General features: G+C 47.7%; 1 protein-coding gene across 11 annotated transcripts in view; it reads right to left on the bottom strand.

Annotated features, from left to right (window-relative positions):
- Nucleotides 1-15,788, bottom strand: part of tns1b (tensin 1b) — a 132,015-nt gene that overhangs the window by 7,387 nt on the left and 108,840 nt on the right. For 8 of the 11 annotated variants that reach the window (XM_062402311.1, XM_062402302.1, XM_062402304.1 and 5 more), the window contains 8 exons: nucleotides 10,373-11,854; nucleotides 9,130-9,213; nucleotides 6,482-6,675; nucleotides 6,238-6,376; nucleotides 3,398-3,493; nucleotides 2,633-2,813; nucleotides 1,464-2,509; nucleotides 900-986 (listed from right to left, as the gene is read on the bottom strand). In XM_062402311.1, the coding sequence (XP_062258295.1) occupies nucleotides 900-986; nucleotides 1,464-2,509; nucleotides 2,633-2,813; nucleotides 3,398-3,493; nucleotides 6,238-6,376; nucleotides 6,482-6,675; nucleotides 9,130-9,213; nucleotides 10,373-11,854 (3,309 nt within the window). Of the gene's footprint in view, nucleotides 1-899; nucleotides 987-1,463; nucleotides 2,510-2,632; nucleotides 2,814-3,397; nucleotides 3,494-6,237; nucleotides 6,377-6,481; nucleotides 6,676-9,129; nucleotides 9,214-10,372; nucleotides 11,855-13,737; nucleotides 14,168-15,788 lie in introns of those variants that run through there. The other 3 variants (XM_062402313.1, XM_062402306.1, XM_062402307.1) reach the window with 3 other exon arrangements.

Here is a 15,788-nt window from a genome sequence, read left to right as displayed (position 1 = left end):
CACTTTAGGGAAGGAAGACGGATGAGATGAGCAACACATGCAGATGTTCCCTAATCCTCTGCATATGGTGTGGCTTTCCTACAGGGAGTACACAGGACTAAGTTTAAACTGTGCATGAGTGTGTGTCTGTGTGTGTGTCTGTGTGTGTGTGATGTCATTTTGTTAAGCATAGGCTTGCGTTTAACATGATATAATCCAATACGCTCCATGACTGATTGCAGCTGGAGCAGCTAATAGCCACTGACCTCACAAGCAAAACACACAATCACTGAGAAGTTGTGTGTGTGTGTGTGTGTGTGTGTGTGTGTGTGTGGATTTGCATCTAAATGCAAATTCATTATTGCGTGTGTGTGTGTGTGTTGCAAATACATTAATCAAAAAAGAATATGCTAAAGTGTCCTTAGATGTCAGATTCCACTGAAGCATTGTGGATGAATAACAGATTATTCATTCCAACCACATTTTAGAAGCTTCACAGGAGTTTTCCACTAAAAACCCAGTTCTCCATTGGAAACCAGCAGCAGAACATCAATATCAACATTTCAAACCACCACTGCGGCTTAATCCTCCAGAACCGAACATTCACAGTTCACATTAAACATTTCCTACATTTTTCAATCGCAAGTTTTGAAATTGGGTCCCAACCTGATCCTACAAACATTTCAATGTTCAGACATTTCTGCTTACATTCAACTTTTTCTAATAGTTACACTTAAATATTCATTTTTATCATCATACATTATTTCAGCTTGATTCTGCAGAACTTTGCAGAGCATGTAGATTTCATTTGTCCCTACAATGGCCTCACAGGACAAGTCTCTGAGGTGTGAGGCTGATATTTTAAGTGGTGGTTCTGATTGGACCTGATGAAACATCTGAAGACCCAATCACACTCTTACCTTGCTCCCTGGAAATGTCTGGCTTGTACCAGAACTTGGACGTGTCCTGGACAAACTTGACATTCAGTCTGCTGTCAGGATTTCCATCTGCAACGAAAAAGAAAACAGATTCAGCTTTATATCCAAGGCTGTCACCTTGTCTCCCCCCCCCCGTACAGAAACGCCTTAAGGTAACGTACAATCACAAAGGACAATCTACTTTGTCCATTCTGGGCTTCTGTAGAAACAAGGTGGTACAACATGGCGGACTCTGTGGAAGGGGGGTCTGATCAATCTGTAGATATTAAAGGCTCATTCTAACGTGAGGAAAACACATGGTTCTTATCTTATAGATGATTTTCCACTACTGAAAAATATACTCAACATTTCTCCTGCTGTGTTCAAATTTTTTCTAATTACTCCAATCGATAAAAATTGTTGAAGTATTTGTTCTAGACCTCTGCTGGAGGAGATGTTCTCTATCTAGACCTCTCTGAATGTTAAATGATTCCCCTTGATCTGAACAGTGAGGATCTTTATTTTGAAGAATCTTGCTGCTTCAGAGAATTCAGAGAATGTCCTTACCAGGAATATTGAACCTGGAGAAGTCGGAGAGGGTGTGGAAGTATCCCAGCGTGCTTCCTCCAGCCACTGGAGGCACTATCTTCCCGTTCAGTGTGCCGTAGGACATCGCTCCATTTGGTCTGTCACCACTCGACATGCGCCTCTTTTCTGGAAGCTGGGGCTGGAAGCCCGGGGCTGGGCTGCCCTGCCTGAACCCTACACCCATCCCCATCATCCCCCCATCCTGGAAGCCTGCAGGCGAGATGGGGAAGGAGGGAGTGGGTGGTCCCTGGTAGCCTGAGGAGCTGCTCTGCCTCGACAGGTTCCCGTGCCTCTCGTCTGGGGTGGTGTAGCCGCTGTGCATGGGGTGACGGTCCAAACTGGGGCTTCTCTGGGACACCTGCGACACAGACGGGTGCCGGCCCAGAACCGGACTTCCTTGGGGCTGTCTGCTGAGCACGGGGCTGCTCTGCAGGGTCTGACCCAGGGAGGGCTGTCGACTGAGGACCGGGCTCCGCTGAGACCCCTGTCCCAACGAGGCCTGTCTGCTGAGGACAGGGCTATTCTGAGCCCCCGGTGAGAGACGCCGACCCAGCATGGGACTGCCACCTGGCATGTGACCCGGCATGTGACCCGGCACGCCCACATCATAACCATTAGCTGTTGATGTTTGCTGACACATGATTGAAGCGTCCTGGTGAGCACTGGAGTGCTGCTGCAGGACGGGACTGTGAGTGGAGCCGTACATGTTGGTCCGTTGCAGTGCATGGGGACCTCCATGGCTGAGTGTGTTCTGGGGGGGTCCTGAGGTGTGCAGGCTTGAGTCTGAGGCCCCATATCTCCCCAGGACAGTGTTTGGGCCAAGGTAAGATAGTGCAGGGGTGGGAGTGCCGTGGTAGAAGGAGGCTGGAGAGCTGGAGTCCAAGTAGGAGGAGGTGGGAGTGTTCACTGCCTGGTAGGAGGGGGTAGGAGTGGGGTAGGCGCTGTCTGTAGCCTGGGAGCGGAAGCCTGAATCAGTAGTGGGCTGGGACGGAGTGCTGACACTGCTCTCTGCTAAAGGATGCTCACTGGAAGAGAAAGAAAAGGGTTTATTTACCAGATGTACATTTTCTTTTAGAGGATTTAAAAAAAGGCACCATGAAACTACCGGAGAGTGATTGACAGGGCTTTCTAATCAACACTTGACTCACTCTTGAGAGCTCTGGATGGGACTGCTGCTGGACAGAGGAGGGTTCAGTGTGTGGGAGGAGGGACTCAGACTTCTCTGCTGGTTTGGGGTCTCTCCCAGTGGACTGAGGCTCAGTGGTGACGTGGGCGCCTCTCCACCTCCCGATGCCGACCTCGCCACAGACTCCACGTAGCTTCTTGGCGCTGCGGGACACAGGAAGACAGTTTCCCCCATTAGCATGATAAGTCAGTGTCCTTCCTGTGTGTATAACATGATGATGAACTAATATCTGTAGTGATGATCATGTATTTTGCCATGAGAGCGTTTGTGTTTTCTTTCCCAGTTGATGAAAATGGAGAACGTCTGGAAACACATGAGGCGCGGGTGGAAAAATGGGGTGGAGGAGATTAGGAAAATCTAATTTCCTTATTACTGATCTGGTGACATCTTAGCCGGAGTCTTACCTTCCTCATCCTCACTGCTCTCATCATCTGTGGAGCATCAGTGGAGATAATCCAGAGGAGAATGTAGAGGAGCAAAGGAACAGCAGGGGGAGTGTGAGCAAGATCTATTTCACTTTGTGTTATTATGGAGACTTCTTATCAGAAGGTCTTATAGCTGATGAGCTGATGTGTTGAGTTCTGTGTTGTTTACAGAGGCCAACTCGACTCTTAACGACATCTAAATACAATCATTTGGATTTTGCTCTTCTCTAGTCATCTCCGTGTCTACAGGGCCGCTACAGAAGGTTGTGATTCTCGTGAAGTGTCGGAGTGGGACGACCAACCTGAGCCAGTTTGATGCAGGAGGATCTCTGCTGGGTTGTGGGGCTTCAACCCGAGGGCTGACAGTGGAGTCTTGGCAAGACCGGGAGGGGACCGACCTGAGGGGGAAGGGACAGTTGTTAGGGCACAGCCTCGTGTATCACAGACATCTTGACGGGTGCGACCTGTTGTTCTACAGTTTGACATTATCAAGTCTTTCTTTGAGCGTATAAAAGACAAACACAAGAATCTAAACCTTATTTAAATACCTCCGCCAAGGAGAAGACTGTTTGTTTTGTTTGTAATTTGAGTCAGGGAAGAAAGATTACTAATAATTTTTTCACTTTCTTTGAGATTTTACACACATTTTAAATATTTAAATTATATTTGACAATCTAGTTAATGTGCTAATACACAGGTACACAGCTGTCAAGATGAGGAAAACATCATCCACACACACACACACACAAGAGCCACATGTTCAGCAGGGGTGTGCCCATGCCTCATGCTCTGATGGGGGGGGCAAAACATGCATGTGACCAAACACGATGCGACAAATGTCACAACACCTCACTCTGCCAGCAGCAGAATGAGACGTGTGTCAAACACAAGTTCACGTCAAACTGAACACATGAAGCACGTGTGGGGAATTTACATTGTGTTTCCTCTAGTTTTACAGAACTGTTACACCTGCATCACTTAGTTATTAACGTGTGTGTGTTTTACATTGTTTATCTTAGCAATGCTAAAGTTACGTTATTCTTTAGAATTTATTATTAACTCATAAATTATTAGTCCTTTGCAGTATCTGACTACTCGTTTTTCACCTCCAAGAAAAACTTTTGAGATAACTCAACGCATTGCTACGAACTTTGCTTTTAAACAAAAGACAGGACGTAAATGGCTTGTACAGTACAGGCTGTTTGGGGAGGGGGGGCAGGCAGGGGGGGGGGGGGGCTGTTGTGGTGACACATGGCAGCAGCAGGAACCTAAACACAGATGAGATGAGCAGCAACACAGAGCAGCAGCAGCCGAGAGAGTGAAGAGTTTGTGTGCAGCAGTGTGTGTAGCTCTATCCTGAACCAAGAAGGTATTTGTCAGGATTCTTCACAACTCAATCAATTTAGGTCATTCAGGGGAATATGATGTTTTTCAGCATTTTCTTATTTTTAAATTCATGGATCTTAATATTTAATAAAAATGTGGCTTCATAAGGGAGCTGTCAGGACTTGGTAGAGGCTCTAGTTGCCGTTCCAGTGCTCGTTTCAATCATCAGAGACACTCCAGTGTGTTAACTGTTTCTAATGGGACAAATATGACTGATGTGTGTGTGTCTGTGTGTGTGTGTTGGCTCCACACTGTGTCCACCTTGCTGCCGGTGCTGCTCTTGTGTGGCTCTCATGACGAAGCGGTGAAGGACTGTGACAAGTGACGGGTGAAGGTGGGCGACCGAGCACAGAGGAGGGGGAGGGATTTAGGAATGAGGGAGGAGGGGATGGGGGGGGGGGGGGGGGGTCAACATGGCTGACGTCGTGGGACAGTGGAACTCCAGTAGAGACGTGCATCCTCCACTTACCAAAGAATCCGAATCAATTCTTTGAAGTTGTAAAGCTAGATGCCCCACCTTAACTGGCTGGTGCTGATTGGACACTTGGGGGATTGTGGTTTCCTCTACGTATAGATCACAGTGTCTCACGTGCACTAATCCATTAACTAACTAACCATGCACCCCTTTAACATGTTTTTGCCGGTAACTGCAAAACTGAGTTAACTGATTAGTTAACTCCACTGTGTGCGACAGCGGAAGAGACACACAAGTTTTGTCTTCATCTCTCGTTCAATCTCAGAAAACAAAATAAAACCCGTCCCTGCTCAGGGGAGGGAGCGATGTGACGCCACCGAGCGGGTGTTACAAATATGGTGGGTGTGTCTTTGAGACCCGATTTGTATGGGTGTGCCCGGGGAGAGATAGACATTGAGGTCTGGGTGAGGTAACTGGTGGAGTTGGCAAACAACACGTTACCCAACACACGACTTTTGTTTTTGTGTGACGGGTGGGACCGAGACTGAGAGGAGGGCTTTGGGGGTTCGGGGCTGTTTGTGTATAAGTTGGTTTGTCTGTATTTGTTGTTGTTTTTTTGTTACTCTAAAAAGATTCTGCAGACTTGGCTTCTCCTCTTTTTCCTGTTGTTTTTTTTTGTTTCGATCGTGCTTCCATTTGATGACTGCAGACATTCTTGTGAGAAAAAGGAGGGATTCATTATGAGACGTGGCCTCTCAGGCATTCGGATGAGCTAACACTAGCCCCAGAATGCTGCAACTTCCCACTCGCTCACCGGCCAATGGGAAGAGCAGCCCGTTTGCAATCTGAACCAAAAATGGGATTAGCTAACCGAAGGGATTTGGTTTCTCTTCTCAGAACGTGTGGTATCAAATAGAATAAACACAAGGGGAGTAAGTACTGTAACACTGGGTTCTATTATAAGTTACATTTTTTTATCTTCCCACTAAACATGAGCATAAGTTGATGATTGCTAAGTAACAACCTCACCACAAAAAAATCTTTATAATAGGTTAAATGAATCAAAAATATAATATTCTCATGTTAGGGTAAAGCTTAGGCTGCCAACGATGAAGAAGGAGGACATATTTTGGTGTTGTATGTGGTTTTAAGTGTTTGCACGATCTTATAAATGTCCAATTTTTGTTTCTATGGATGAAATTGCTCTCCTGCGTTTTGGCACAAGGGTAAGAACAACACTCGTTATAATCTTCATTAAGGACATTGATTGTTTCTTCAAATTGAGTAACTAGTGAGGTCTGAGCTCCACAGTGCCCTCTGTCAGCCGGAGGGGGAACTTACACAGGTTGAAGTAAGGGGTTTGCGGCGAGATGGGGAAGGCAGGGGTTTGGGGAAACACCTCACCACCAATTGTGGGTGAAGGACTAACAGGGACTCCATCCATTTCCTCGAAGGCCTCCCGGTAGCTGTGCATATTTCTCTGTAGAGGAAAAAACAATGAGAGGAAGAAAAAACAAAAGCACACAACGTCAACACCAGGTGGAAGAAATGTGTGAACACATGTTGAAGAGGATAAACGTTCTACCTCCTTCGGCCGCCCACCGGGGTTCATCGCTAGGGCATTGACAAACTCCGGAGAAACACATCGCACAGGAGATCGAACTGGGATATCAGTGGAGGGGTCGTCGTCCGGACCATTCTGATACTGGCCGTCGCTGGCGAGGCGATGGCGAGGCAGAGTCGCGGTCTCGTCCAGGGACAGCACACGGGCCTGGACACCTGAGAGGACACGAGAGGGAGCTTTAGAATGTCCCTCAGTGCTGCTCCATGCTTCTACTTCCCTCCAGAGGACGTTAATAGTTACCAAGCATCGTGAACACTGACTGCTGTGTGCAATTTGCAGGACAATCAAACAATACAGAGCATTTGCGGGAGGCTGCGGCTCTTCACACTTTCAAATGTCACATGCACACACGCACAAACACACAAGGTTAATGTGGGCTGATCAAACTGAAACCTGTTAAATCACAATCACAAGGAAATCCTTTCATGAGTTCATTGATCAAAGCCGCTGCACCAAGTTATATCCCCAACAAAATCCAAGACAAACGTTTTTCAGAAAACAAAAACACAACCTTGGACAATGGCTACATAAATATTCCCTTTCTTGTAGCGTCAGCTGAAACTAACAAGAAACAGTGTTTTTTGGAAGACTGGGAGAAAATATGTTCTCTGTTACACGCTGGTGCAAAGTGAATGTTTGCTATCTAATGCGTCAATGTGGCCAGTCCTGGCTGCGCCTCAAAGCAACCAGTAAGCTCATTTGAGATAATCTGGTTCGAAGTAGGGGAGCCACAGGTGGGGGGGAGAGAAAAAGCCACCGACATTAAACAAACAGGATTTGAGTTTAAGAGTTTTAAGCTAATATGCGATGCCACTGACTGGCAGGTCGAGGCTACAGCTCATGAAAGACGTATCAGAGCCTGAACCGCAGTTTGGAACGAGATAAAGGTCAACAGGAGAAAGTGTGTGTGGGGGGGGGGGGGGGGCTGGGCACGGTGAGATAGTAAATTCTGTTTGCTGAAGCAGTTCACCCTGTAGCTTTTCTCTGGGTTGCTATCTTGATGTGTCCAATTCTGACTGAACGTTTTCTCTGAGTGAATTGGAGGGAATGAAACTCAACTTAAATCTCAGACGATCTGAAAACAAAGACCAGCTTGTAGGAACTCTGAAAGTATGACTTAAGGCTTTTGTCAGTCATTTCCATGCACGGGGGGAATAAATCAACACGGACACACCCTACGAGCCGGCTGTTGTGGAAACGGTGAAAAATATAAAGTCCTATTGATTCACTGGAATTCTCTCTAAAGAGAGGGAGCAGCACCTGTGAAAATTGGAACAGCTAAACAGTCAGGGATGAAGCTCGCTGCCACCGTCACGTAGATTTAAAAAACCTCTGCGTCAAGCGAGTGAAATCGTCTCAACACATGTGTTTCTATTATCGTCGGTAAATCACAATGTTTTACACAATAGAAAGAAATCAGCAACGAGCATGTGCCAGCGCAGCCATCTGTGCGGAGGCTTCACGCCCAGTGTTGGCAGAGTGCTACGGCAGCTCCGAGAAGCATGTAGTCAACACCCCCAAACAGAAGCACACCCACTTTTGCACCAACCCTGGAAACCGAGAACCAGATGTACCCACGATGCACTGCTCCTCGCTAGCAGAGCACTGTCAAACACTGTGCCGTTGCCCTGGCCACGGCTAATGGTTTCCAGCTGGGACTGGGACTGAATATTTTTCTCTTTTCTTTCTCCTCCTGTTTTTTTTTTTTTTTTCCAGCTATTTTGAAATCCAGTGATCACGTGGATTAGGCATGAGGCTGGTTCCAAAATCATAAACCTGATAGGTGATCCGTGGGTTTTCTTTTGTTCTGAGAAAAGGGAATAAGTTTAACACCTGCACTGGACAGAGATTATCCCAGGTATGAGGGAGTCCATTCAGGTCGATCATAGTGTTGTGTCTAATTTATTTCAATAATAGCCTAATTTCGTAACTTTGATTTAAAGCGTTGCATCACTCAAACACTGTTTGCAGACTCCCCTCCACACACACAGAACAATCCTGTCTGCATTGTGGTGGCCGTCTCCCAGTGGACACATGTAGCCTCAGTGGTGTTTCCAAGTAGGGCCGGTTCTCTCTCGTAGATTTTGTGTCCCTTTGTAAATCTTCAAAAACAGTGCGAGTGAAGAAAGCAGCCGTGAATGAGGCCAGTGTATCCTGGCCTCGGTATTGTTCCCCTCGTTCGGCAAAACGGATCTTGTGACATGCGCTCTCCTGGTTAGAGACAGAAGCTCCTTTGTGCTTCCCCCATCTCGTTCTTGTGAAACTTTAACATTATCCAATTTAGTTAAAACAGGGTAATTTCCTGGAGGTAGCAAACTGCATAAATTCAAATCAAGCAGCAATGAGGGGTAAGTGGAAGTATGTGAAAAGGAAACGCGTTACATGATTAGTTTGATGATGGTGCTCTGCAAACCTGATAATGACAGAGATGGAAGAGAGAAAGAGAAACAAAAGACTGCGATGCGGTAGTCAACAGTTAGAAAGGATAAGTTATTAAATGCAACCAAGGCCCCACTGCACTCGCAGGCAAAGATACAGACGTATAACTGGATTGAAGGAACACTCCTTCTTTCTGGAAGTGTTCCTTTAGACAGGATGCGAGAACCAACCCGGGAGGGAGTGAGAACGGCGGTGCTCAGACTGAGAAGAGGTCATGCTGCTGGGGATGACACTTTGGGCACGAGCCGAGTATTCTGGGTAAAAAGATGAATGATGAGAGAGAGAGAGAAAAACAATGATGATGACGTCTAAACTGAAAGGAAAAGGAAAGTGGACAGATGATGAGGTCCATGACAAGGACAGAGAAACAAGGAGGTAACGGACATATTCCATTCATTTCAAAGATTCTCATCCCTATGACAGATGTTGGGTCTTGAGTGTGATGCAACCTATGAACCCTACATTATAAACCACAAGTTGTTTTGCCTCAGTTTTGATTTCTATAATACAGGAACCTATTGGTTTAATTAACTTCACACAAGCAGCACTCTTCGTTTCCTACATTGCCTTCAAATGGTGTTTAAGGAGCACTTACTATTGTATAAAGAGAACAGTGGCACTAAAGTGAAATGGACCGTATTGTTCACTTTCTAGACGTGTGTTGACTTTGCTCCGTGTTCCCGCTGCTCTGCAGGAAGTCTGATGTGCTTATCTGGGGACAGTCAACCTGCTGGAGTGGAGAACACTTCCTGTTTGGGCCTGAGTGATGGAGACGGATGAGGTGACATTCAGGAAACGAGATATAGGAACAGAGCGGTGTTTTCCAAGAGAGATGAGTGCACAGTGCACGGCTGATGGAATCAACAACTACTCCTCAGTACTTGCTCTGTCCTGAATGTTCTGCCACGTGATATGATGAATAACACTTGATGAATTAATGATGACCATTTAATTTGGAATCTAGCATCAGCAGTTGTTGTTGCACAACCGGGTGATGTTGTTGTCGTCTCCTTGTCTGTGTTGTGGTGCCTAGGTCGAGGGCTGCAACCACGATTCAGCTAATTTAAAGTGTTGTGGGAGAAATGAGGAGGGGGGGGGGCTTTTTAGAAAATAGGTGCTCAGGCCAGCCAAGTGGTACCAAACTGGTCCTAAAAAGGGTCTCTTTAAATGGAAAGTAGAACAGCTTCATGACTCATCTTTCCATGGCATCATGCTAAGAAAGCTGCTTAGTTGTTCTCTCCGAAAAGTACATGGAGGTAAAAGTAAGTTGTAAAGTGGTCACAAGCCATAATCACGTGTGGTTCCTCTTTCCCCAGGTGGAGGAATGAAATCACATTAATACCAGCAACCTCCTTTTGTAAATGAACCGGGCAAAGTTAACAAATGGAGAAACACGTTAATATGAGATCTTACCAGCCACTCTTTGAGCCACCAGACCTTCCACGTTAAAGTCGTCATTGGCCTCACTCTCTATCGGCTGAGCTGATGCTGATGCAGCGCTTCTCTGGGGCTCAGACACCTCTGCAGAATGGGACAGTGTGCTCGGCGGATAGGTGTTGATGGGCTTCAGCTGGAAGTGTCCCACTACAGCTGGGGAGGCTTGTGAGGGAGGACTTGCTCCAGTGGTTTCAGAGATGTAACTCAGTGATCCATGGACTGGTGGAGGCTCTGGTGTCGTAGGTTTTCCCGCTGATATCTGAGCTGGTGACACGGAACCTGAAAAGTGAATCGCAGACTCGCCCTGGTAGGAGGGTCTGGTTTGGCTCTGGGCAAAGGACGGCTGTGTGGTCACTACAACACTGTTTTCCCACTGTGGAGCACTTTGGGACTTTGGCACCGATGAGGAAGCTGGATCCAGGTCCAACATGAGGAGATTAAGGGTTTCGATAGATTGCTCAATCTCTTGCTGGGAGGCGCTCTGGCGATGAGGGAACTGTGGGAGGCTGTGGTGGCTGGGCATCACTGCTACAGAGGGAGGTGAACTAAAAGTAAATCCTTCAGTTACTGGCTCCTCAGGTACACCGAACCGCTGCCAAACATTAATACCACGCTGGACGGCATCCCTGCTACTTGTGGTGCGAGCAGGAGCTGGTGGCATAGACTTTGGTTCTTCACCGAATGACTGAGAGCGGTACACACTGCCATTCTGGGTGGCCATGTAAGTAACCGATAATGGGGCTGAATCACTTTGGCTTAAAGTGACAGGTTTGTCGGATCTGCCAACCTGAGGCTGGACGGTCTCCAGAGGCTTTTCTGGAGCACTGCGCTCCAGATATGGCACATGGTCCTGACCGTTGATCAGTGACTCCGACTGGTAGTAGAGGTCGGCTGGTGTGGCCCTCCCATCAGTGGAGGAGAACGTCCCTAGACTGTCCACACTGTTGCCCTCTTGACAGGTAGGAAGCTCATCATCTAAAATGTCTGTTTCACGGTCAATGCTAGTGTGCCCATTGACGTGGACCTGGGCAGGCACCAGGTGAAGCATCCCTCCAGCAGCAGATGTCGGGGTGGCCAGGTAGCCCTGTCGGTGCATGGGCCCCTCCAGTCCACTCAGAAGCTGCTCAAGCTCCTGTTTCTCTTGTGGACTGATTGGTTGTTGGGCAGGTGGCGTGAGGCGATGGGGCGAAGATGACTCCTCAGCCACTGGGACGTGTGTCTGGCTCACTGCAGATGCATGAGGGGCTGCTGCCGCATCATCTGTCCTGTCAGTTTTGATGGAGGCGGTGGAGTTTCCTGAGTCACTGCTCACTGATAAGGCGTGGTCCACCACAGGGAGGGCATGTTCAGCAGCAGTGGGAGGAAGGCCATTCGCTGTGACTGCTCCTTCAACAGCCTCCTTTTTGCGAACTTTGGCGTAGAGGCTGCCGTCCAGGGGCCCTTGGGTATGGATGACTTCTGAAACAACAAGGTATGAGAAAGACTGATTAAAATCCCATTGAAACGTTTTGTATTTAACCAAACACAGCAACGAGTCACCATTTATATGTACGGCAATTTAGAATTACCCAAGTATTTTTAGAGTCACAGGTCATTTGGCCTTTACAGCGATAAATGTGTAATCGGCTAAATATAAGCACACAGTGTTTGTCAAGGCAAGACTGAGGAGACAGAAGTGGAGTGTTGGTGTGGGCATGGCCAAAATAGCTGCAGTTAAATTAAACACTGGCCCATGTCCACCTATTCCGCCAGCTTCAGGAAATGAGCAGGGTCTGTGGCACGCACTGTGGAAAGAACGATGAGGAATCACAGGAGCCTGCTTTGCACTTTCTCGAGCCATGTTGGATTTATCTGTGTCACCTGAGAAATACCCGCACAGCAGAAGGTGAATGGACATCACAGCCTTTTAAAATGACCCAAATGTTAACTCGTGAACTCAGTTGGGAGGGTACAGTACGGATTGTGTTCACCAAGTGCAAATGCACGTGTACACACATTGTACATTCATACATAGCCACACCCATGTCCAGTGAAGAGGAACTTGGGTGTTCCAATCAGAAGTATTTAGTCATAACTGGAAAATCGGACTCACGGAGTAAGAAATGCCTGGGGTCCTTTCCCTGGCCTCCAGATCCAAAAAGAAAACAAAGCATAATGGTCATACTGAAAAAGTTAAGGCACACACACACCACCACCAACAGAGCATCACAGATATCCAAATATACGAATCTTATCCTCAAAAGAGTAACGAATAAAAACTCTCAAGTCCCCCACATCCTCTGCATCGTTCAGTAACAGTTTGTGTGGCTCAACATAGTTCAGGAAGGCAAAGAGAAAAAAACAATACCTTGTCAGATAATTTTTGTGCCCCAGTCCATTACAGTTACCAAGGAACCTCATAACCCATGAAGAGGCAGGCCGGGGAAACCGAATCAGATTCTACAGCTGGGACAGGAGCTGCACAAAGAAGCTGTCTGTGCCTCTGTAACTTATAGATATCTCCATCGCAGCCTCGGTGAATGCAGCGCTCTGTGACTGAGCTTGGTGGGCGTGCACGAGCTGGATGCTGCGAGGACTCCTCGGTTGGCCCCGAGGCGACTTGCCAAGGGAATGGCGCACTGTAGCTGTTCCCCTGCCAGGCTGCTGGTAGAAACCAATCCGGTGGTTCCTGGTCAGAGGAAAACTCTGTGTATGTTTACTCTGACTAATCCCTCATTTGGTTTACTTTGATTGGTACAAGTATGGACCGCATGGGGGGGGGGGGGGGGGGGGGGGGGGCACAGTAGCCTCAGACATGTCTAGTCTTATGCTAATGGCCTTTGGTCTAGGCAGCCAAGTTAATCAAAACTCCAGGTAGTTGCCAGGATTACCATAGTCAGCACAGACTATACAGGGCCATACAAGGCTGCACATTTCTGTGTTTGTGAAGCTTTTCATGAGAATTCTCTACAAATATAGCTGCTAAGACGGGAGGATCCAAAACAAGCCATCATCAATCATTTATATAGCTGATGAAAATGCTTAAGTATCAAATTAGGGGCTGTGCAAACATTCCAGTCCACATAAACACACACACACAGACAAGCACACACGCACACACACCATTAATGCATCCATCATCCTCATAAACATAGACATAAGTCATGAAAGAAGAGCTCCCCATGCTTTCTCCATTTCACCACCTTTACCATCACCTGCACTGTGGCTAAATGTGACTCACGCAGTTCAGAGGATCAGTCCCACATCTCAGCCAAGTTCACATCCCCGGACCTCACACCTACAGCACATCCACAAGTTTCCTCAAAGCAAGTCAAAGCCTTGTCAGGAGGAGGTTCCCCTACCTGAGAGAGTAGTGGACGACAGCACCGTCTCAAACTGATCTGGGAAAAGCCCTGCAGAGGAGCCCCCCCCCCCGGGCTGGGGACATGAGGGATTACAACAGGAGTTAGGGGAGTTGGTTTTGGCTACAGCTCCTTCTCCTCCTCCCTGTGTCCTGAATAGCTCGCTGTCTGGCCGGATCAGGAGAGCTGCTGCTGCTGCTGCTGGCTGCTCAGTGGCTCTCACCAGTCTGAAGGCTTGCCCCTGCTGTGTGTGCGTATGTGGGAGGTCTATCACAACAGCCTGTTTGGCGGTGCATGAGCAGAGGTGGGAGGGCGAGGAGCCACTGAGATCCCGAGTTTGATGGAATGACATCAGTCCCATTAGGTTCGGCGCTCTCGCACACACCCACTTCCTTGATGCACAGTTTGTAAAAGCCCAGTTTCCCTGACTTTTCACTCAAGAGACCACTCCTGTGAAAACTGCGTCTAAACTAAAAGACAAACATGCACCCAAAAAGTTGATCTCATCATTGCATATGGTAACATTCGCAGAAATAATGTTAATATACAGATCGATGCTCCCTCCTCTAACTAGCTGGGGTCAAAAACACTTGGAACGAGCTACTTTTCCGAGCTCGGAAGCAGAAAGAAAACCCCTCCCTGCTGCAGCCAGATGGAGAAACCAGAGAGAGAGGCTCACTGGGTGAACTGGGAGGGTCCCGATCTGACTTCTATAGAATATAAGGTGGTCTTATAACAAGGCACAACTCCCCCCCCCCCCCCCCGAGTCTGAAACTCCTCAGTCTGTTGTGTGATCTGGACACATCAACAGTAAATGTGACTTTGGCCTCTGTTCACATCCTCATTTCACGGCAATTTAATGGAAATTACATGATATGGTTTCAATCACATTTTCCTCATTTGACTCACAGAGGTTTAACACCCCCTCTCGTCTCTTAAAGCTTTTTTTTACATGTCATTTGGCCTTTTTTAGGGGTTCAGTATCTTGCCAGGGACACTTCAGCAGGCAGATGGGGAAGAGTGGGGTTTGAACCGGCAACCTTCTTGTTGGAGAACAACCACTCTACCCCCTAGGCCACACCGCCCCACGTATCTGTCTTTTCTTCTCTCTTTCCCCACCACATCCTTCCCCAGGCCTCTCACTCAGTTCCTTCAGTGACGATGATGATGATGATGATTGCGATGAGCTTCCCCTCCTTCTCATCAAATGAAAGCCCGCTGTCCTCACACCTCTTTAACAAGTTCACGTCTTCACTTCAGACGATGACGTGACTGACGAGCGATCCACGGATTCACAACATCCCCGTCTGTGCCACAGAAATCGAATCTGTCACTTTACACCTGTGAGACGTTTCACGGCGAGTGGTCTATTTATGTTTCGGCTGCTTCTGTGTGTGCTGCTATGACTGCTGCTGTTTTCATTCGGGCAGCGATGACCACGCGTAAGCCTCCACAAATAACCTCCACCGGCGTTTCCTTCATGTGATCAGAAAGGTCATGTGTATGTGTGACATCTTAGTGCGTGTCCGTCCGTGTCGGTGTGTTTTTACTTACTCCCCAGGAGGTGAGTACTTCTCCTGTGATCCTAAACACATTAGTCAGAGGAGAATTTCTGCAGGCCCGACCCCACAGCCTTTACTAATAACTCCACAGCGGGGGGGGGGGGGGACATGTTAGAACAATCTGGAGTGAGCAACGGTTGTGTCACCAAGTCCTCTTCATGAGAGTGAAGCAGCAACACAACAACATGCTTTGGAAAACAACTGCAAAAAAACATATTGCAAAACTTGACTCTACAGAATACAGAGTGCTGCACGTGGAAGGTTCTGTCAGATATTTCGAGGTTCTGCAGCACAGATGGTGCAACTGTGCGACCTCCTGACCCCTGAACTATGAGCTGCGACCCCATGTGGCAATAGATACCCCCTTCACAGCGGAAATAGCATGTTTCCGCTCAGGCTTACATGGACAAACACACCATGTGCCGCTCTTTACTAGTGGATGCGTGCGCGTGAGGGAATGTCGTGGCATTCCAGCACAGTTGGGGGTCC

The sequence above is a fragment of the Platichthys flesus genome, chromosome 13 (genome assembly GCF_949316205.1).
Source record: "Platichthys flesus chromosome 13, fPlaFle2.1, whole genome shotgun sequence".
Taxonomy (NCBI): Eukaryota; Metazoa; Chordata; class Actinopteri; order Pleuronectiformes; family Pleuronectidae; genus Platichthys; species Platichthys flesus.
Note: the sequence above shows the minus strand (reverse complement) of the source record. Positions and strands in the feature narration are given on the sequence as shown.